The sequence below is a fragment of the Abramis brama genome, assembly GCF_963993115.1.
Source record: "Abramis brama genome assembly, chromosome: 4".
In the NCBI taxonomy this organism is placed as follows: Eukaryota; Metazoa; Chordata; class Actinopteri; order Cypriniformes; family Leuciscidae; genus Abramis; species Abramis brama.
This window is the reverse complement of record NC_139966.1, coordinates 40752064-40776728: the sequence shown is the minus strand read 5'-3', so window position 1 is coordinate 40776728 and position 24665 is coordinate 40752064. Positions and strand designations below refer to the sequence as shown.

General features: G+C 37.2%; 1 protein-coding gene across 6 annotated transcripts in view; it reads right to left on the bottom strand.

The window, feature by feature from the left end:
* ppfia2 (PTPRF interacting protein alpha 2) overlaps positions 1-24665 on the bottom strand; it is a 160956-nt gene that overhangs the window by 81298 nt on the left and 54993 nt on the right. For 2 of the 6 annotated variants that reach the window (XM_084112388.1, XM_084112390.1), the window contains exon 1: positions 22340-22731. The exons of 3 other annotated variants lie outside the window; for them this stretch is intronic. In XM_084112388.1, coding sequence (XP_083968514.1) covers positions 22340-22420 — 81 coding nt within the window. In that variant the 5' untranslated portion in view covers positions 22421-22731. Of the gene's footprint in view, positions 1-22339; positions 22735-24665 lie in introns of those variants that run through there. One more of the 6 variants, XM_084112389.1, reaches the window with a different exon arrangement.

The following is a 24665-nucleotide window of genomic DNA, read 5'->3' as shown; positions in this document are numbered from 1 at the left end:
AAGGGGGTATTGAATTGTGATCAGCACCAAACTAGTTACGATTTTAGAAGTCAAAATGTGTACATACAATGCCTTCTTTTTTTAAGCATGTCAGGCTTGTATGCCTCATGACAGCTATGTTTTGCCAATGTTTTACATTTCAAACAAACCAAACAATTTTGGCTTGGTATCTCTGAATGATGTTGATGAACAATAAGCTTTTTTTGTAACATTTCAAGTAAGAGCAAAGCATGCTGGGTAAACAGTGTTGCAACAATATCTTTGTGTGAGGGAACAATTGAAAAGTAAGTTATTGACTGGGAGAGATTGGAGTCTGAGTCTTGCTTGCTTGGACTAAGACTTGTGAACATGTCTGTTTTAGGGCTGTCATGATATCAGAATTTCACTACGTGGCCAAGAGAATTAAACATATTATCTTGATATAGTTGAAAGAAAATAAAGCTATCAAATTTATTGTTATCTTTTATTTTGTTTATTTTTGTCTTTTTTGGCCAATGAATCACACTCAAAATATGGGTGTAGAGAGGCGGAGAGAGAGAATTGGTAACCACAACTGCATACATACATACTGCATACAAAAAAAACAAAAAAAACGTACTGCTGATCGTCACTTCCTGCAGACTTCCAAGTCTAACACTGTGTCTCTTTTACTTTTTTATCCAATAAACTCCCACACTGGCAAGCTAACTTCTTTTGGTGTGGGTAGAGCGTCTCGCTTTTGCTTGGCACTGTGCACGGTAGTAGTAGCCTACATACAAACTGTGTGGTTGTCGTCGTCTTCTTTTTCTCCATTTTATGATGGTTAGCAATCAGCATTTAAGGTGCAATACTGCCACAGCCATGTCAACCAGATGGTAACTAACACTGGATTATTTACAATGTTATTGTATGTTTAGTATTACACACCATAAATATTTCTTTCCTTCTTTAACCCTTTAACTGTAACACTTAAATGGTTGTAATTCAAGAATGCTTTGGAATATAGACATATGGTTGGTCTTGTTTTTAAGAAGACATTTGCCAGATTATTGTTGAAGTGAAATTATTGTTGTAAGTTATGAAAGTGAAACAGAAAAAAGTTATATATGTTTGAGTTTATGAAAATATAATTATTTATATTTTATATAAAATATATATATTACAAAATATATTTTACTATAAAACTGATAGAAAATTAAAGCCAAAAATCTAAACAAGTTGTGTTCCAAATTTTAGGTTGATATCTCAAAAAATGAGCTTTCATTAAGATTTTATTTGGGCGCAGTACCAAACTTTTTCACTAGATGGACAGCCAGCTTACTGACCATATAAGGGCGCCTCCATTTTCATATATGTTTTGAGTGATCTGAACCATGTATTTCCATAATTTCATACAATTTATGAAGTATACATCCTATTGCCGCATCACAAATCGAGAATCCATAATATTTTCCTTTATATTCAAAACATTTTCAGACCTTTTTTTCTCATAAACTTTAATTGGTGTTATGTTTTGAACTCTTGGCATGAAAACAAACTGAGGTTTCTACCAATCTTTCGTGATTTTTCATATTTATTTCTATTTCAAAATAAAGGCCTAAACACGCCTAATGAATATGAAATATATTCATATATTATTTTTAAAAACAGCCACCAAATATGAAAACTAGAGATTGTAAGATTTCAAATGATATATAGTTTGTCAATATTACTTTAGGTTTTTACTAAGATATTATTGTTCTAAATATATATGGGCAGTGACACTTAAGGGGTTAAAAAAAAAACTTTCACATTATACATTTTTCAGCATGGTAATGGTCAATACCGATATATAATCCAATACCTCTAGTCTGTTTACTGATGAACTTCCCCAAAGTCATACAGTAGCTTTCAAATCTCATTTGCACATGCACATCAAGACAAGTTGCACCAGGTTTAATATCAATAGTTCTTGTGTGTCTCATAACCAACTGCGATGTATCAAATATGCAATAATGCATATTTGTCAAATAAACATCTTTTGCATTACACAAAAGAAAGTTAGCCATAGGCTACATGTTTTGAACAACATGAAAGTGAGTAAATGATGACAGTATTGAATTCTGGGTGAACTGTCCATTTAAAATGATTAAGAGCTTCAAGTTTCTGTTGCTGAAGCTCTAGCATTAATGAGTAGAATAGCATGAATATTACTTAGTGAGCAACCAAGAACTTAGCAAGTCTGTGACTAATTTGCCCCCCGTGCTTCTCTGACAAACCCAAACATTCAGACAGCAGGTCTTCCGTTAATGTTCATTAGCGCAGTCACAACTGATCCCAGAAACCACACGGATAACTGCGCTACTTTTAATAAACATGAGCGCAACATACAGACATTTGATTGCTTTCAGGAACAATCACTGAAAGCCTCACAGCTGCGGTTTTTACTTAATGTAAGTGCGACTTGCTTTCCTCACGTCCCCTTGATCACGGCACAAAAGCCCCTTGCATTAAAAAGCTGCACCTGAGTCACTCTCTACTCTTCTATGAGTCATTTAAAAGTGACAAAAGACTCTTGAGTGCTTGGATGGAGGGGTCCTCTTTTTCCAAGCGCTAACAATGTGAGCATTTTCAGAGAGGTGAAAAACACTTGAGCTTCATGCACACTCTTCTCATAGGCCCGCTGAGGTCAGCTATCTATATTCAACCCAAGCCTGCTGGAAGGAGATAATAATCAGACCTGTGTTCAGCATCCGGGATCCTCTTGGGACGTTCTGTCCTTACCAACAATCCATCTTTCCTCTCAATCGAGTTCAGGTGCTATTTTTCCATCGCTATAGCTGGTGCAGGAAGTGTGGACACTAGTCCATTACTGAAGGTGGCGAGTGGCAGAGTGAGAGACACCGCGGTGGGACTGTGATAGAGCAGTTAAGGTTCTTCTATTATCCGATTTATGCCGTTGGGGTGTTCAATAGCAATTGCTCAGAAATGCACAGAAATCCACAGCAGAGGTAACTGACTACTTCCAGGTTTTCCCCCCGACACAAAACATTGAGAAATCTGACAGGTCTGGATTGTTGTATTTCGGAAGCTCTGAAAAATGTAATATAATCTAGTGTAGTTTTGCCTGCAATTTGCTGATGTTAGCCGTCCCCTGTGCCCTTTTATGCAGCTTTTTAGCGGATGCTAGTCCTCTCCACTCCTCATGTATTTTCATCAGTGACCTAGAGCTTATCTAATAATTTCAGCAACAAACCACAGATAACAGCCAGCTGAATCCATCAATACTGCAGGAAAATCGCCAACATGACCCTGTGCAGTTTGCATAGCCTTTCCTTCGACGCATCAATAGTCAGTTAAAGCGCAGCGCTTTTACTAACCTTGACGCAATGCCACGGCATACGATAAAAAAGGTATTTTTTTCTATGTTAAAGGTGGGGTATGTAATTCTCTTTTTTGGCCATTTTTTCAAAATCACTTGAAATCCTATTCCTAACCCCCTTACAGCCACTGAGTTAGAAGCACTGAAATGAAAATTAAGCAATTTAATCATCTGTGGAACGGGCAGGACTCGAAAAACTCCAGCCAATCATTTCCAAGACCACCTAGAATCATTGGACAGTAAGTGCGTCAATCAAACGGTCGTACCATCCCCCCCTCCCCCACCCCCCTCATGTTCTTTGAATGGGTGGAGTCAAAGGAAAGAAGGTAGGACCATTTGAGTTGTGTATTTTCAAAATCTGCCGGCCGTTTTTCAAATCACATACCCCACCTTTAATCAGAGTTTTTTTCCTAACAACACAAAGTATCTATGACAATGATAATCTCAGGAAATGTTTATGTGCTCCATTTAGTGTTATAAGCATCTAATGTGAGTTTGAATGACGGGGACTCTAATCGATCGAGCACCGATCGTTATCGGCCGATAATAGCTTTATATAGTTTGATCGGTGGTCTCTATAAAGGCCGATCAGAAGAGCCATTCAGATGACGCAAAACTCGCCTGACAATTTTTCTATGTGCAGCTAAAATTGCTTCACTACATTTACAGTTTGGCATGTTCTAACAGGTATCTGAAAAGGACAAAATATATGTGCAACGTTTTTGCGGAGACATTGCAACAAAAGCAACCCTACAGCAATGACAGAATTCAGCAATTTTAGTGCATTTCTTTCCTTCACAGCAGTGCGCTTTTGTTGCTCCCTCAAAGCCCAAACTTAAAATATAGTCTACTCTTGCCAAAGTGGCTTTCTGTGCACGCACTCAGAGACAGAGTGGAACACGGACAAGCAAAGTGAACTTTGGGTTCACACCTAAATGGTAAGAGAACATAAACAGTGGGAAATAAGTTGCATGTGTAACAGTATATTGGAACTGCATATTCTGTCTTAAAGTGACAGTCGTCTGTTTCGTTAATGTTAATCAAACAAAAAGACAAAGAAAAAAATCAGTCACTGCTCTTTAGTAGATTTAGTAGGATTTATCTATATTTAATTCTGTTTAATTAAAGTTCTGTTTTTTATTATTATTAATTAATTAATTAATTTATTTATTTATTTCACTGGAATACTGTATTTCTTAAGCTCTAATATGTTCCTAATCCCCTCTAAGAGAAGGAACGGAATATGTTGCACACATTGCTTGCCAATAAATAAAGAGTTGTCAATTCATGATACTTTCTCATCTCTTAATATTTTATATTTAAAATACATTGTTGTTGACAATAGTTTGCCCATTATTTATTTCAGTGATCGGTATTGTTGATTGGTACCGGCCAATACTGCTTACAGTGATCGATAATCAGTGATCAGCCACAAAAATCCTGATCGGAGCACCCTTAGTTTGAATATCATTGCCAGATCAAAGTCATGTGGTATAAACATGCAGGGGAAAAAATATTATAAAATATATTATACATATTATAGAGAGGACCCCTGAAGATCCTCATGACTGTGTATCAAGGTCAATAACAGAAACAATGCATGGTAATGTGCACCAGCCAAGCAACTTGCATTGAGATGAACGGGAATGCTAACGGATAGCTCCAGCTATTATAGATCTCCTTCTGAACACCAGCGTCCCACACTGGGAAACAGAATTCCAAACAACATATCCAAGTAGTGTTTTCAGAGAAGACAACTGAAATTCACACACAGCTGGGCAGACATGGTCAAATAAATGTCATCCAGGTCAGCCTGAGCTAATTCTGATTTTTAAATTGTCTGATTGAGGTCAGTCTGGCTGTAGCCATCCATATTGGGCAGGGGGCAATATAAGCGGGAGCTCAGCACGAGAGTGATGAAATGAGCTGGGAGCGCCATGGGCATTTAAAACGTCTTCAGCACAGAAGTTTATTGATTTCTGTGGAATCATTTGGCTGAATGTCAGGCCATCCTGAGGCAATGCCATTAACAGCGAGCTGCCACAGGGAAGCAACAGCCTTCAATTTGCATCCTAATCTCCCACACCCTGCGTGTTCAGATGAAATCTCTGGAAGTGTTTGGGTGGATGTAAAGTCTGTGTTGTTAGGGGGGGAAAAAAACGATTTAGGGGGAAAGGTCGGAATGGTGATTTTAAAGAAAATAACCTGTGGGAAATATAATTGAATTCAACAACTAGCACCCAAATATTACCCATCTGCACACGTTTAGCAGCCAAATCCATCCATTTAGAGCACACCGTCAGGGCTCAGCTGAATATGGAGCGGTCAAAGGTCGGCTCCCAGTTCAGCTCCATGGCTTCTTTACTTACAGGCTAAAAAGAAACACTGCGGTCCAACAACAAAGCTAATTATCACCCCCGGACAGCAAATATGCTTCTATTTTAAATTTTAACAGCTTCTTTTCTGCATCACACTGCTTTAATGAACAAATAAATGAGAAGTATGTCCTGTATCAGCACAGCTTTACAAGTCAGCTTGGACCTTGGACATCCCATAAATAAAGAAATGGCCAGACTTAATTGAACGTGGCAAGGCATTATTATTTACACATATGAAAGTCCACAGCACAGGAATGAATAACTGCTTTAGACAAGAACTGGAGTGGTATGATGGTGTTTTATGCAGCATAGTTACTCCCGCATTAATGGTGCGCATCTTTCATCTCAAAAAGCGATGGTGTATGAAATCGTCCATATGTAGCCTTCATTGCCTGAAGATTGCTGATGCAAGTTGCCCCCTGTGCAGCTTTTTAGCAGACATTGGCCTACTCACACCACTGACCTAAAGAGCTACACCCTCAGAACAACCCCACCCTATATATGACCCCTTTACGGGTTTTTAACAGGGCACAGAAGTGTATGAACTGCAAATGCACCATGTGTTCACACAGAGGCAGCATAAATGTTCACGAATTACACAGACTCAAGAATCATTGAGTCAAGTAAGCTGTCCTAACTTAGCAGTGTAAAGACGTTGTTGGAGTCTGTTGATTTGTTGATGCAAAGTTAAAATTTAAGAACATGGAATAAAAAAACGAATCTCATGAATTAATGATTTAACAACATAATTGATATAATCTCTATTTGAAGGTTCAAGTTACTTTCAAAAGAAGATTTGCTCTATTTTGATCGCTACCGTAGACATCAAAGTTTATATCCAAAGTATAAACTTTTATCCCAGATAATTTGATCATTTACGATAATTTGAATTACTGTAAGACAGAAATAATGATACTGTGTGGTTGTGAAGCTGTTTCATACTGTACATGACAACTGCTCTCTCTGGGTCAGCGGCAGCATCAACACAGATTTGAATATTCGCTGCGAAAGGTTTAATAGACAGCTGAATCGTTGTCATTTCAGAATAATACTGCGCTGGTTTTAGAATCGAGATTGCATTCTTTTAACGATTAATCGTGCATTTCTAGTGTTAACCTGCTGTAAACTTGTAGCTCATCAAATGTGCACTTTCTAAATGCCAGAAATCCGTAAAGATGAAAAAAAAAATAATAATAATAATACAGAAAATGGAAAAATAATCACCATGGCAAAATGAGAGGAATCATTCAAACAGCACATCATTCAACAAATAACAAAATAACATTAATGTCTACTAGTCAACACTTATCTAAGATGTCGAAGTGAAACGAAGATTGGGCCCCATCCATTGTTACTTTAGCATTATTTATAATATATACTATTGTGGTTGTTTCAATGTTTCTAATTTTCCAATTTTCATTTAGTTTATTTTTTCATCTAATATTTATATTTTCATTTATTTAAATTGCTTTATTTCAATTAACGATTTTTTTTTTTTTTTATGTTTTGAGTTATCAATTACAACCCTGGCCTCATCTCATGGTCCCTGGAGGTCCCGAAAAATTGTGGTACGCCATTGCGTCTTAGAAACACCACTGAAATCAGACAGCCAAACCTATCAACAATACAGAACAATCCCCAGTATGAAGATTCAGATTTGTATAATTTAATAATGAATGGTCAATTATATACAATAAATACCACTTGTTGGTTAAAACTAAATACAGCAATGCTAAAAAGACATACTGGTAGGAAAAACTTGGCTAAGAATGAAAATACCACAATGTACATGATTCAAAGAAATGTCTTGACTTGGCTAGAAAACCCACTGCTAAGATATGTGACATATTAAGAAGTGTTTAGCTTTTTGTTTAAGTAATTGCTTCCACCCTGTCCCACCCTGAGCGACAATTCCAAGAATTAAAGGCCAACAGAGAAGTTTATGAGAGCTCTTCGACTATTCAAAGATCTAAAATGTTCGTGTTCATCACGCTTGGTCTCGCAAGGATGTTACTCTGTATGGCAGTAAAGGTGTTAACACTAACCAACAGCTTGCATCAGAAAGAAAGCTCCAGTCACAATGACAAATGTGCTGACACCGCATTCCCGCCACTGCAGCTGCATCATGGGTAAAACAGGGAGGTAATAAACAGTGAAAACTAAGGACACTGAAAAGAGAGCAAAGATCATTCACACTCTTCCAGTCTCTCGCCCAAATGAGCTGATTTGACCCCTTAAAAATAAACGAGGCCACATATCATTTTATTACAGCATTTTAAATAATGAAGGCCATTTGTCAGCTTGTATATTGATTTTGTAAAGGACAAATCTGCATTGTGTCCTAACTACTAATGGTTCCCTTCAGAGTCCTACATATGAGCCCATTCTCTGTTGTGAGAGTGGGGTAGGTTGCATAACATCATACAATTTTAAAGCAAACTAATTTGTTGTATCTCTATTCTACACTGAAAGCCAAACAATGCACAAAGTGACAGAGCTGTGTGTAATTTGAGTCATTTATAATGTTGCACAATTTTGCTGCATACTGCCAGAAGAGTATTTGCATTGTGAATTCTCCTATATTAACTAAAAATGTTGTCTAGGTAGGCAGCTCACTGCAGTTTGGAACAGAGCCAACATGAGCAAGAAAGTAAAGGCAAAACTGGGGGAAAAAATGGGAAAAGAAAGAGCTTACATAAAATGAGGCATAAATCAGGGGACATTGGGATCAGAAAGTGAGACAGAGAGAAATATGTTTTTTGTTATTAGGGCTGTGTATTAACACAGATTTTACATATTGACTTGATTCCGATTCACAAACTTTTGATTCAATTCCAATTTGATTTGCTTGGATATATTATCAGGTATAGTACAGTATACAGGGAAACAATCTCTCAACTAATATTATAAACTGTAGTTAATCTTTTGCTTTTAACTCAAAAGCTACATAAGGCCATCCTTAAAAATATTCTTGTTTGCCGTAACCCGACCGACCCTGTCAATTTAGCACCGACCCAATTATTTATTTATTTTCCCTTTTAGTCCGACCGACTTGCCGGTTGTAAACTTGCGTTAAGACCGACCGATTTTTTTTTAACTCTTCAAACAACTAATACAAATGCAATAAAATAATAGTTATTAAGTATTGTGAATATAAATTGCCTAGACCTACATACAAACATAAGCTACGTTCTTTCTTTTAAATAAAAACCCGTGGCGCGTCATCTATGATTATGTTTACACCATTGGTTTACGCATCACATACGGCCTGTAGGCTAAGTTCGCTTCGTTTCATTCACTGTCAATGGTTCGCGCTTGGTAATGATGGCTGCGGCTTTACTCTAAAGATTATTTCATTTTTATGTTGTTGAATATGGTTTATTAAAAAATAAACGTGAGAGCGTGTTATAGGCTATATGTCATGTTATTGTCAGATATGACGACGCTACTGCAACACGCATCGCCGCAGATGAAGCTGAGCATCAACGTGCTATCGCAAATCAAAGTGAAAGTAAGTCGCAGACGCTTAACACACAATCATCTTCATTAAATGTAAAGAAACAAAATGATCTTACCAGGGCTGTTTCCGCTTTCTCTTATTGCGGGCTTTGATTCAGAAATTTTAGCTGATGATCAATAAAATAATGCATCTCATAACTGTTGCTTTCGGTGACGTGCACTCCTAAATCTGCATATAGCGGGAATTGAAGATCGGATTTATATCCGCAAAAAACACACACATTTAGCCTATGTAACCAGGTGTAAATGGAATCGTTTTGATAAATCAGATTGCAATCCGATCTGAGAAAACGCATGAAGTGGCCAGGTGTGAACAGCCCCTAGACATCGGTGAAAAATGTTCTCCCCCCCCCCCCGACTCCGATTTTTTTTTTTTATACAAAAAATATACTTTTTTATATTATTTTTTTTATATATATAAAAATATATACCTACCTACCGACCCTTTTTTTCTTTTTTTTTGCTGTTACTGCAAACCAAAATATTTTTAAGGATGGCCTAATGTAAAGCTGCACTGATGCCAATTATGAATATTCTTGCCCTCTTGTTTGCATTCATCAAGTAAGAATATATATTATAGGATAAATATATATTATATGCTGATCAGAGCATTGAGGACATGACCCTAAATTACCCAAATTATACAGGTCTTCCTTAAGACCAACTTCTTGTTTCGACAACCCACTGAGCATGATTATGAACAATATGTAGATCTGCGCATCCGACACACGCACACAGAGGGTCCCCGTGCTTTCGAAAGCTCACTCATCCTTTTAATCGGTGTGGAATCCATCAAAGTGGGTCAAACTCCCTCCCATCTGCCCCACTGAGATTTTAATGCACAAGGCCTGATTAAAACACATACATACAGAGGAAAATAGGCCACACTTTGCTGCTGGATTCAGGAATCTCCAGCATGGATTTTCATGAAGGACGTTTGCGAGCAATTACACTGGGTGCCGCGCCGGTGAATGAAAGTGGTACAATTCCCAAAAGGCTGTTTGCTTGATCACTGTAAACAAAATGCCTTTGTTCTGTTCTTGACTGGTAATGCTTCAATACAGCAATCAGCACAGCTGTGTGTTTGTGTGTACAATCACCCAGGATGTGACCTTGTAGACGGTAGGAGGAGGACACGGACCAATCGTTGGGAATCATAATGCTCAATCTGAATGCTGAATCTGTATCCATCTGGATTACACAGTTTTAAAATAAACAAACTAATAAAACTTACGTGATACATATTTATCAGTCATACATAAATGAAACAGGTAATTTCTTTATTTAAATAATCATATTTTTTCAAATGCATTACTTCAAATTGGTTATAATCAACATAAATCTATTTTTTGTGGGGAAAAAAAAATGTATTCAGTTGCACAGTATGCACATGGTTAAAATATGGCTAGCTTAAAATGAATGAGGTTGGATTTATCACTAAATATACAAGTCTTGTTATTAACAAATTCAGTTTATTAGTACTATTACAGAAATCTTACCATTTCCTACATGTTTTGTTTTTTTTATGATTGACAAATATGCCTCACATTAAATGTATTAGTTTATGATAAAAATATTATATGCAATTCAAATACATAAATCTTAAATTTAAGGAAAAAAAATATATTTTTGAGTGTACTATTGATGTCAAATTTTATTTCTGGTTTGATAAAAGACAGTCTTTGCAGATTTAAGTCTATTCATATTCATAAAGAGGAGCTATGACTACTGGCTTACCTAAAATGAACTTTGAACACTGTCACAATTATTGCATTTTCTATCAAATACCCCTGTAAAAAATGTAATTTCTGTTTCATTTGTAAACTGGCAAATACAAAGCCGCTAAGCACAAATGAGCTATTTTGGCTGGTGTCGTAGCACTATAGTCATAATAAAATTGTGCTTATTGTCTCAAAGAATACCACAGTCGCGTCAAAGTCACGAGTCGTGCCCCGCTGGGCTAATCCATACGCACATCTGCTGTGGGGAATCGCCGGCGTAATCCAACATGGGCGTAAATGAGAGAAAAAGAGAGAGGGGGCATCCTTAAGGCGGTGGTGTTGACTTGAGGCAGTGCTCCTGTGGATATGACTCTGGCACTGAAAGACTATGGCCCTGCTCCAACACCTAGTGGGCTGTCTAACTGAAATGGAACCTTAAAAGTGACTGATCTGAAGCGCTCTTTACAAGGACCAACTCCATTCATGGTCATTTACGAGCATCACACAAATAGTGTTCCTCCCTAGCACATGACAGACTCGACTGACGTCTATAGCTGATTCCAATACAGTTCGGTATTAGCATGTTGCTAAGCTAGATAGCATGATTAAAAAGAAGATGCACTGCACACAAAAATGAAATTGAATCCTTATGCATCGCTTTCTGCCAGGACTTTTACGGGCTTTTCCCAAATCACGGAAGTGACCTCAACGTCCGAGATAGCGGTAGCATAAGCCATCAAGTGTTATTTAAATAAACTCCTGATGTACTTACAAACTTTCCAATGCCTCGTTTTATGAGTTCAGAACCTATTTGGTACCATTCTGGGCATTATTAGTGGGGTAATTTACGAGATACAACCTTGGATCCATTAGCACCTGCACTAAGCCATCCGGCTGATATCTCTAAATAAGATCTAACTTTAATAATGTTCGACCAAGGGAAAAAAAAGCTTCTGGGGGGGGTGTTTGGCTCGAGGTCATGGTGCAAAGAACCCTAGGTTGAAATTACTCCGAATCATCCCTTTAATTTAAAACTTTAAGTGAAATAAAATAAAAGGTCACACTTTAGATTAGGGTCCAATTCTCACCATTAACTAACTATTAACTATGACTTGTGCCTCAATAAACTCCTAATGATAGTTGTTAAGTTTAGGTATTGGGTAGGATTAAAGGATATACTTACCAAATGTCTATGTCTGAATGGCATAAAAATGCATGTACAATAATAAATAAATAAAAACTGATCCAAAACTCTCTCCCACGGGCCCCGATTTCCTAGGCAGATATTGACTTATATATTAAGGACTATATTAGGGGGAAGCACAGGCGAAGCACTGCTACTTGGGCGTGATATCTCTGCGCCCAAGTAGCAGTGCTTCGCCTGTGCTTCCCCCTAATATAGTCCCAAGTCAATATCTGCCTATGAAATCGCCTAGTGTTAATCTGCATCGCTATTTGTACTTGTTGTGAATACGCAGGCCACAAGAAGTAATTAGGTGTTTTTTTTTTTTTTTTATATCACTTTTACTCAGGACATGCTAGCTGGCAACAAAGGATTCCATTCATTATGCTAAGCTAAGCTAGCACCGACCCTGTCAAACTAAAAAAATGCATGCACTGAGACAAAAATGCATTTGCCCACCTATCTAAATGTAGGAAAGAAGGTGAATAAGCCCTATTTCAAAAAACGGTGGAGTGTTCCTTTAAGGCAAGTGTGCACACCAAATGACTGGTGGTCAGCTACATTTCAAACAGGTTTCATTGCGATCTGGGATTTATTTACTGTAACCACACTTGTACGATCAGCCCATAGATGCACTAATGACAGCATCACATCTGAACTGCTACACATGTGCTTATCGACAATGACAAGCTGAGTGCGATTTGAATTCACACGGCTAACACAGCACTGTGCTGATGTACAGTTATACTCCAATCCTCTTCCCCCTCAACTCCCCCACGCTAATCGTTGCAGTGCACAAAACTGCTGGCTGAAACAACGAAAAGTTGAGCTTTTAATGAAGAGGCGCGGCCCTGTCATCCGTTTTTCCTGACACTTGGATGGAGCAGCATTGGAGCGTGTCTGCTCAAAGATAGAGAGGAGAGTGAAAGTGTTTAATTGCTTTGACCAAATGCTCAGGGGAAAGAGGAGGGGGAAAACTTAGATAGAGGGACCAAAAGACTTGCCTAGAATGGTGTTACTGTTTATTACTGAACATATATACGCGTGTGTGTGTGTGTGTGTGTGTGTGTGTATACATATACACATATATGTTTTGGATCAGTATTTAATTTGTTTTGAAAATAAATTAATACTTTAATCAAGCAAGGATGCATTAAAATGATTAATGTTACAATCGCTCAATGTTAAAAAAGTTTCTATTTCAATAAAAATTCTATCGTAAAATTAACACTTTAAGTGCAATTAAATATAAAATAAATACAAAGAAATAAAAAAGAAAATAAAACTAAGTTGCTTTTCCAGTCAGTCATCAGTAGATCAGATTTTAACCACGCTGACAACAATATACTGGACCCAATTAAAATTTGTATGAATAAGAAGAATGATAACTGTTTCTTTAGCAGCAAATCAGCATATTAGAATGATTTCTGAAGGATCATGTGACACTGAATACTAGGGTAATGATGCTGAAAATTCAGCTTTGCATCACAGGAATAAAATACATTTAAATATATTAAAATAGAAAACAAGTTTAATATAAAAATGTTTGAAATTGTAATACTATTTTATATTAAAATATTTGTACTATATTTTTGATCAAATAAATGGTGAGCAGTCTTGGTGAGCATAAAATACTTCTTTCAAAATCATTACCAAACCAAAACGTTTGGGTATAGGCTATCTGGTATAATCTGCAATAGGTGATGTTTTAAAGATCATACTGATTCTACAGTACACACCTTGAAAGTAGAAAGTAAATACTATATTTGGTATTATTAAAATATCTGTCTTTCTTACTGAGCTAACAAGTCAAATCACCCATGAATGTTACATTTATCCCATCCCTTCAGTCACCACAATCTCTTTGACCTTGAGTCTTTGACCTAAAGTTGCGCACTTTAGTTGTCTTTAGCGCACATCTTGCAACATCAGAGTTGCATTTTCAAAGCAGCTTGTCAAGCTAAATTTGAAAAAAATACGTCTTAAGACTAAATTTAAAAAAACTTTAATTAAAAAATATATTTTGCACAACACAGAATTATTGCACATCTAATTCCTTCCTGAACCAGAACCTTTAAACTGCTCTGGACTTCCTGATTTTCTGTTTGTTGCATCCGGCACAATCAAACCCGAGCCATTGAATCTCCATATTTACCTCTCTGTTATGATGCAACAAAAGCGTCTTGTCTTTGCCTTGACCTTTGGTTGAATAGAGCGTTTAATTTAATATATCATTGTACTGAATGGAACAGCAGTGGTGGGTGACTGAATCAGGCCTTTGCTTTGTGGCAGGATGTAATTTGTATTTACCGAAGTGCCACCTGTGGTCGAGAACAATCTACCTTGATGTCAAATACTGATCTGACATCAGTGAATGTAAGAGGTTACAGCTAGAGCACAAACATTTATGGCGCAAAATATCTCAGGTAAGCAGGATTAATGATGCCTTCAATTTCCACTTGGAAATTTCGAAGATAATTATTTGCCTGCTAAATGACCAATAAGGCTGATATTATAATTCAATACTATAATGTCTAAATAAATTAAAATCACAAAACATAAAAAGGTCATTTTAAATGCTACAAATAAATTTAGGCATCAATTATGAGATTTGCTAATGATAACATTCCTATTTATCTAAATGTAAAAATAGGAACAATTAGCATTTACAACTAAATACCCATATTAATCAATAAATATCCAGTGCAAAATTAGGTCATCAATTATCTGTCATCAACCTTCATTCCAAAACTGTATGACTTTCTTTCTAATGTGGATCCTCAAAAGAAGATTTTTTGAAGAAGCCAAACCGTTTTGGTGACCTTTGACTTCCTTTGTATGGGCAAATAACCCAAAAACATTGAGACATTACTAAAAAACTAATTGAACTGACACTTTCTCGAAGAAGTAGCAGCCGTTATCGTTATCGTTTAATTAATATAATATGGATATCATCCTCACTGCAGCCTTCTCAGGAAATACGTGATTGAAAGGGCTTTTCCACTCTAATTAGGTTGGATTGAACAAGGTTACATCACCACGAACCCTGGTAGCGAGATCCCTGCAGACAAAAGGACAGAGCACTGAATCATGGGTAGTCAAAGTCCATGTGCTGGAAATGAGGAGATAAATGTGCGTGGAAGGTGATGGCTTCAAACAAGCTGAGTAAGTCAGGACAATGCAAATGCATTAGAACTCTTTGAGAAGTCTCATCGAGACAATGGAAGTCGTACTTAAGATGGATGCAATTGCCATCAAAAGCATCATAGAGCCGTATGCGGATTGCCGTCCTTTTGTAACCAAGCAACAAAAAGCACTATTTCTCCTTTACATAGGCTACATAATGAAACAATTAACTGAATACTAAGTCTATTAAGTCTTATTCATGTCTGAATTTAAAAGGAAAAATCAGTCATTATTTACTCAACCTCAAATGTCAATTTAGGCTCATTCATTCCTCAAGCATTATTCACTTAAGGTTCTTATGAAACCTCTCACAACTACTTCACCGATACTAGGTACCTCTAGTCTGGATTTGGTTTAGTATTCTGGGGTGGACTGAGCCCTGAGTGAATGGCTAAGAAGGGTCAAGCCATTAGTGCGATTAAACCTACACCCTCTCTCTCTATCCATCACAATCTCTCTCCATCCATCTCTCTAATAATGTTCCGAAATGTCTCAGTCTCACCACATCATTTCTCATCACCTTCTCATTACTTAGCCTTCAGCAGGACAATTACAATACACTCCTTAAACGGACAGTCCTCCTGGGGCAACCTGGTGTTGAGTCCCTTTGTCTGATGACAACTACGCACTTGAACGAGGAAGGATCAGTTCGTGGGTCACCTGTACAGTACGACAATGCAAATTTTACAACCTAATTGCTAAAAGGCAACATATTCACATATTCTACACATTTGGCATTATAATTAAGTTTAGCATGACTATTTGCCACCCTCTCTCTGAACCATAATCCATGTCACAACCAGATATATATACAATGATGAGCCAAAACATTATGACCAAACAGGTAAAGTGAATATTGTAGATCATCTCCTAACAAGGCCACATATTAATGTCTGGGTAGATTAGATGGTGAGCAAACAATCCGGTCTCATAATCAACATGTAGAAGAAATGGGCAGGAATAAAGACCTGAACGACTTTGACAAGAGCCAAATTGACTGGGTCAGAGTATCTCTGATCACTGAAGCGGCAAGGCTTGTGGGTTGTTTCAGGTCAGCAATTGTGAGAATTACCAACAGTGGTCCGAGGAGGGACAAACCAGTGATAGGATGTTCACTGATGCACGAGGACAATGAAGGCTATCCTGTCTGGTCCGAGCCAACAGAAGGTCTACTGTGGCAGAAGTAAAAAAAATAAAAAGTAATGATGGTTGCGGTAGGAATGTGTCACAACACACAGTCCATCACACTCTGCTGCGTAACTGCCGACCAATCAAAGACTGCCTATGATGACCCCTGTCCACCGTCCCCAACATGGATTAAATTTACATTGCTTTATTGGCGTGACATACTTGGGTACATACAGTATTGCCAAAGCATTGCACAAAAAAACTAACAAACAAGAACATACATAAAATACATTAATATATATATTTATGTATACAGTACACATATTAATAGTACACTAATGCGGATGAGTTCACTCAGTACCTCTTAGTTCACTGATATCATCACTGCCTTGGTTATCATGGCCTCTCATTACAAAAATCAATATCTAAAGACACTGTCCTCATTCCAATGCATGAGATTTGGGTCACAGCTGAGCAGTGCATGCAGTTCAGCACATCAAGACAATATACCACTGGTGCATAACAATCAAAGAGACTGACAGTTCAGACCAGGGGAAGCTGTCACATGGGGAAGTTGACACATGGGGAAGTTGACATTATTATTGTTATTAAAATGTCATAATCCCACAGTGCACCAGGATGCACTGTGGGATGACAACAAGCTGAAGAACGGAGTGTGATGCTCCGGGCAATGTTCTGCTGGGTCGGCCATTCATTTGGCCTTAAATTTAGCACATGCCACCAACATTGTTGCAGACCAGGTACACCCCTTCATGACAATGGTGTTCCTTGGTGGAAGTGGCCTCTTTCAGCGGGATAATGCACCCTGCCACACTGCACACACTGTTCAGGAATGGTTGGAGGAACATGATGAAGATGTTCAAGGTGTTGCCCTGGCCTCCAAATACCCCAGATCTCAGTCCAATTGAACATCTGTGGAATGTGCTGGACAAACAAGTTGGCTTTATGGCGGCTCCAACTCGCAACTCACGGAACATGAAGGATCTGCTGCTAATGTTTTGGAGCCAGATTCCACTGGACACCTTAAGGGGCCGTATGGAGTCCATGCCTTGGTGGGTATATATATATATATATATATATATATATATATATATATATATATATATACACATATATATATATATATATATATATATATATATATATATATATATATATATATATATATATATATAAAATAAATTGTAAATACTATAATATAAAAAAATATATATTGTATATACACTATAACTAATATGGATAAAAGAGACTGTTAAACAAAAAAAAAATGGAAATTTAATTAATTAATTATATAAATATCATATTAATCATTTATTAAACATTATACTAATTATTATATTTTTAAAAAAAATTCAACTGCCATGCTGCTCACATTTGTAATTAGATAACAGTGATCACGCTTGATTAAATAAACCAAAGACCCCAAACAACCTCTCATTTTCCCATTATTCCCAAAGGATAAGCCAGGAAGCCACCCTTCACTGGATTTTATTGTTTGTGCCTGGATAAAAGCTGCACTGGCTATGAGGGGAGAGGCCAAGGTAATGAAATTATTCTACCACACTTTATGACATAGCACCAGATGCCGAGGGCTACACATTTTGAATATTTTCTTTTTTATGGTAAGAGCCATACTTTACCTAAAGAATACAATCTGTAATCCATTTATACTTTGAATTTAATGCAGGATCAGTGAGCTAAACCTCTATTAGTTTAAACTCAAATTTCACATATACAGTAGACAGGTGTGCGCTAATACATTACAATACACGAGTCTATCGCTGATGCTATATTTGTTCCTTGCTTCATGCAAACACCATTAACAAATCAAGTTTTGTGCTCAACTAACCCTACATACCTATACACACACACCAACCCACAGACATACACACAAGCTTTGGAGAATGCACACACAGCAGCCAACAGCACTGAAGATGCTTCACTACGCCAACACTAATATTGACTCTGCAGTGTTTAGTCTGGAGAGGAATGCAGAAGAAATACTAAGAAATATAGTCTGTACAACATAACAGAGTGCTAGAAACACTCCTTGAATTTGACATTTAATAATATGGGTGAAAAATACAGAGGAAGAAAACGCAAGCGACAAAGAGAAGTGGTCACGAAAAGCAGGAGAAAACAAAGCTAAATGCAAATAATTACATTCAACTAACCATATAATTGTGTGTAGTTAGGATAACAATCACTCCTCATGTCATGTGTTACTGATGCCAAAGGCTGTCCAATCAAACTCAAAATCATCTATCACTTGGTAGAAGGTAGTAAAAATAAACAGATAACAACATGGACAAAAGAATGTGTAAAAATAAAAAGCACCGAACTACATTAATACAGGTGCACTTGTAATGTGCTAAGGGTAGGAATCACAGGGTAGCTCACGATACGATACGATACGATACTATACGATACGATACACGGCTCACGATACCGATAATATCACGATACAGCAATTCTGTGATAATCAATATATAGACAATCCTATAATGATACAGCACGACATCTGTCTAACTATGAAAACAAAATGCCCATGAATAATGCCCATTAAGTGCAGGTTTTCTCTCTTTTCTGTCTTAAGTCCAAACTGTTTAAAAACAGCACAAAACGTTTTTCAGTCTGTAAATTAAATTGAAAATTTTATGTAAATTAAATATTTTCAATGAGATCAGGGTGATGGCGTTGCAAGTGGCTTTGCACGTTTGTGGTATTACCCGTGCACTTTACTTTTCCCCAGGCAGTTCTTGTACATCGCATACACTTTGTCGATTTTGTTTGTCCTATCAATGGTATGAAAGCCGAAGTGGGTCCAGACTTTGGACTTAAACGTGGCTGGGGCATCTATTATTTTACTCACACTGCTGTCCGCCATCCAGTTAAAAAACTATTTTTCTTAGGCTAGTTAACTGATGTTCACGTTTCCCTCATTCATGTGTTGAGCGCCACCTCAAGGAGCCATGAAGTAGCAATGCTGGGAGCAGGAATATCTATTTAGAGCGCCCTATTTTATTAATTAAAATATCGATATTTGGCCCCAGTGTATCAATTCTCATATCGCACGGAGAAGGACAAAGATATATTGCCCTATCGATATTTTGTCCCACCCCTATTTTGTGCCGACCATACCTGATGATCATGAGAGCATCAAAAATCAAGAGACAACAGCAACATCTGCTGTTAATAAATTCAGAATATTTGTCAATTCAACCCAGGCTCATTGGAAATACCAATACCTATATGTACATTTCCAGCTGAAATGAACACTACAGGCAGCTTTTCATTCCTTTTCACACGAATGAGGGCAGATTATCAATCAACAAAGAATTATGTTCCCATAGTATTGAGCACAATACTTTAATGAACTCAAAGCACTTTTACCATAGTGCATGACTTGTAAATTAATACAAGATGTAATAAACTTGCTCAGTAGCTCACCTGGTACAGCATTGCACTTGCGATGCAGAGCACTTGGTTACGAGTCCCGTGAAACACAAGTCACAACACTCCTCAAAAGAGCTCAAAGTCTCAAAGGAAGCCAAGGCGGCATTCTATGTAAGGGATGTACTTAGCTTCGCGTCGAGCGGTTCTTTGCCTCCACGTCATTCATTAAAATCAGTTAATGTACAGCAAGCCATGGATTATCCTGCTTCTACAATTGTGATTTGCCAACATTGACAACTTAAAGCTATTATTGATGTTTGCAGCGGAATATTTGACCAGAAAAGTATTGACGGTTATTTCCGTCAGTTACAGCTCATTAGATTTAGCATTCTGTCTGCTTTGAATCAGACACAGAGATAAAGTAGTGCGTAAGATAAATTTGTTTTTGAATGAAATGATATCATTTATTTGAATTAATTATCGAAAGAGAGAGAGAGAGAGAGAAATGAGAGACACATACCTGCCTCTGTTCAGCATCTCACTCTCTATTAACAACGAAGCTGTGAGTTTAATACTTCAAAATAGCAAGCTAACCCCTCATTGCTGAGAAATATAATGTAGCGATTCAGTAGCGAAGCTATTTTATTAGTAAAAGCCGCAGGCAGCGTTGATAACGAATTTCTGTGCCCCTGAATGTTTCACGATATCCGTATATATATACAGTATTAAGTCATCCTGCAGCCCCCTTGGAAGTTTGCCAAAGGCCCCTGTTTGAGAACCACTGGTTTAAAGTACATTTTTGTTTACAACTTTATGAACAATTGTGGTACTGTGTTTGGGCTTCCAAATTTAAACTCGGGGTCCTGAAGCAAAACCAATCAAGACCTACTGCGGTAAACAAGCGTGTTGCTTTCAAAGCGTCTCTGCGTTGCATACTTAGATTGTTCAGATTGTTCATGCTGTGGCTGTACCCGGGAAATAGACTATCAGGACAGAAAACGATAGATTGTGGCGTTTTAAATCAAGGGGGAAATCTCTCAGGCTGTTTTCCATGGGGAGCACCTATCTGCTAATGATGAGACAAGCTGATACTACACACACATACACAGAAACATGGCACAACACGCTCACTCAAAAGGAGCAAACCTAAAAACAACAGGAGGTAAACCATGCCACAGTATTTTTAGTGCAGAGGGTAACCAAAAATAAACCTCTATAATCCACAAACAAATATCAATACAGATGGTTAAACAAGCATCTGCAGCACCTGTTGAAAAGTGCTCAGATGAAATCATCATCTCTAAAGCCACAGTCTCTTGCTGATATCATCACTGCCTTGGTTATCATGGCCTCTCATTACAGAAATCAATATCTAAAGACACTGTCCTCATTCCAATGCATGAGATTTGGGTCACAGCTGAGCAGTGCATGCAATTCAGCACATCAAGACAATATACCACTGGTGCATAACAATCAAAGAGACTGACAGTTCAGACCGGGGAAGTTGTCATATGGGGAAGTTGACATTATTGTTAATATTACACAAATTAACAGCTTGTGAATTATAATATTAATGATAATAATAATAATAATATGCTACACAGCGATTTCTGGTCAAAACAATTGTTTGATGTTGCTACCTTTTCCATTTTGGCTGTTTTTATTAAATATTTTATCATATAAGTTCTGCTGAAACGTCTATATCACGCTGTTTAATGGCACGTTCTTATTGTTACAACATGTACTGCAATTGGGGCATGTTGTCACAAAAGGTCAACGGGTATATTTGTTTCTAGGCAAAAACGTTGGAAATGTTCATGGGATTTTTTGTAGCCAAGACATTAAACTATGCGATTATACAGAAAATTACTTTCAACAATAAATCCACCCTGAGAAATATTCACTGGAGAAAAAAAAAGTGTGACTAGCCCCGGTTCACATGCAGGCTACCCTTCATAAACACAAATATTATAGTTTTAGCTATTCAGGATTAAAATGACATGGCTTCTAGATTGTTTAGCACCTCAATGGACTATATAATACAATTAAAACCACGTTTAATCAAAATTATATCAATATAAGCCACTGTCCTAACATGATGTATTTATAAAGCGCTCGCGCCTCCAGAGGAATGCGCGCGCTCAATCCTACTGCTGGTTAACGCCTTTAAACCTTCAGTTAAGACTTAAACAATATCAATATGGTGACAGTTTAGTGGTGAACTCAATCCTAAATGCGATTAAAACTGTCAACCCAGCCTATTCTATGTACAACTCTACAACCAAACTCTGAGTGTGCATTTTTCCGCGAGCTCTTTGCGATTAAAAACAACGTAACACAACTGCATCATTGACGTGTCAAACAAAAGCGACCCTTAACTGCAAACAATAATCATAACAAGAAGCATAAAGAAACATATCGAACAGTTTGCATTAGTTTTGGGCCGTTAAACACTTTAAATACTCGCCTGGTAGGTGTAAAATCTCGTCCCGTTCGGCGGGTGCACCTTTGGGGAGTTAGTCCCCGTGTTCATGTCTGAGAAAATCATATTTCCCCCAATGCAACGCAGAGGTGATCAGCAGTATGTCTCCAGCTGCACAGTATGAATTAAATCCTTGTCGTCAAGTTCAACTGACCAGGGATCAGTGCCTCCCCAACTGACGCTGGACTCCTCACATCCACAAAGAATGACAGAAATTATAACTGCGCTCCTTTTAATGCACGCTGCATGAATAATAAGTCAGTAAAACGCTGACATAATCAATCAGGGATGTGAAATGTCAGTGATATACACAGCAGCAGCTCCATGATCACAGCACGGATGCTGTGTACCCGTGTGCTGGACCAGCCCATCTGTTCGATAAGCTGCTGCCTCCGAACATCATTATGCAGCATCACTACCGGTAAACCAATCAGATATTAGAATCAGAAGTTGGGCGTGTCTACATGGGGGACTCTCCCTGTTGATGCTCAGAGATAGTGAGTTGCATATTTATGAGCTGCGATTATATGTCTATGTTTTATGGTCCCATAAACAAATATGTAAAAGACCTCCAGGGAAACAGCTACTTATTTTAAAGTATTCCATGATAACACCAGGTGATAAGTAGGCTACTTTATGACTATTTTGTAGGGGGAAACCAGGGCTAGTTGTCACTTTTTACTCCAGGAAATATTCCTCAGGGTTATTTTTATATTAAATTAGACATATCATTTTATGTTTTTGTATAATTGTATAAAATATTGATAATTTCTATACTATAATTCAATTGAATAAAAAAATTAAATTAAACTGTAAACAAATTATTTTCATGTTTTGTTATCGCAAATTTATTATTTTGTCAAATCAACTTTCTATTTATTAATTCTAATTATATTTCTATTTTTCTCCATTGTATTAACTCACATTTTTAATTTCAATGAACTCAAAATTTTAAGGCAACCAGGTAACTAACAATAATATTTTACAGTAGGCATGCACTAAAGTCTAAGCAACAGAAAATTAAATTTCCACTGCTTTTGTCCTGAAAAAAAGAAGATACAGTTATTTAACATAAGCCTCATAATGGGCATATTGTCAAACGGTGTTAGTTGTCAAAGGAAACTTGCTGTTTATTTGAGATGAAAAGCTTGAAAGCCATTTCCCATTTCAAGAAAGCCATTTCAAAAAATAAATAAAAAAGTCAATTGTAAGTCATCACATAAAGTATAAAGCTGATAACAACAAAAGCTACATAGCCTTCCTAGTTTAGAATGGTGTCTGTATATGAAATATAATAGCAATAACCTATTACTAAATATAAAAAAGCAGAATACTTTCATGTCTTCTGCTTGGCAAAGATGTCAGCAGACTTTCAACAAAAAGACAAGCTATTACTTGTGTAAACTGACCAAAGTGGACACAGTTAATCTGTCGACTCCGATAAACATGACCAGTTATGGGCTAACTATAAATCACAGTGGACGTTTTTCCCAACAAGCACCAAACCTGTTGCTCTTCCTTCAAAGTGATCTTGTGTGGTTTGAATTGCAACGTCAAAGGGAATTTTGTCAGAAGTCTTTACTCTGACCTATAAGCAAAAACAAAATACTGAATGTGTGAAATAAGCACTAAAAGTATTAGTGCAGAACATATAGTCCTGCAATTATTTAAGATTGTTCCAAATAAAACTGGATTCATTGTACTCAGACTTTCATGGTCTCCAGTCCCAGAACTGCTTTTAAAAACAAGAGTGTTTAGGATCAATATAATTGGCCAATTCACCTCTTTAAAAAAATGCCAATGCAACCATTTCGAATGACTTTAGCATTGACCAGGATAAGCTACCTAAGTTAATAAAAGAGCTCTTTTAATTCAGTGTTTCTACTGACATGGGCACACTGGAGGGACTCATTCAATTTGGCTCCATCTTGGCTTTTCTGAAAATACATGTAGCCATTGTTGAGGAAGATAATCAAATCGGCAAAGCCTGGCTTAGCAGAAGTCCATTTACTGGACTTTATTCAACCATTTTCATACATGTATGTGCCATGACGGTCAGCACACTACTTGAACTGTACATGTCACATGACACCATAAATGCATTTATAGATTATAAACCAGTAACTAATCTGATGGGATAACCATGCGCTACCTGTAGTTGACAATACAATCACAATTTGTGGTTACTAAGGTTTCTAAATGGTTTTAGCCAGATGCGATCCAGTTGCTAGCCCACACGTAAGACTCTAGACATGCAGTATCTCCTTTAATGTATGGGATATTTCCTCATATATAAGTGAAACTGGAAGTA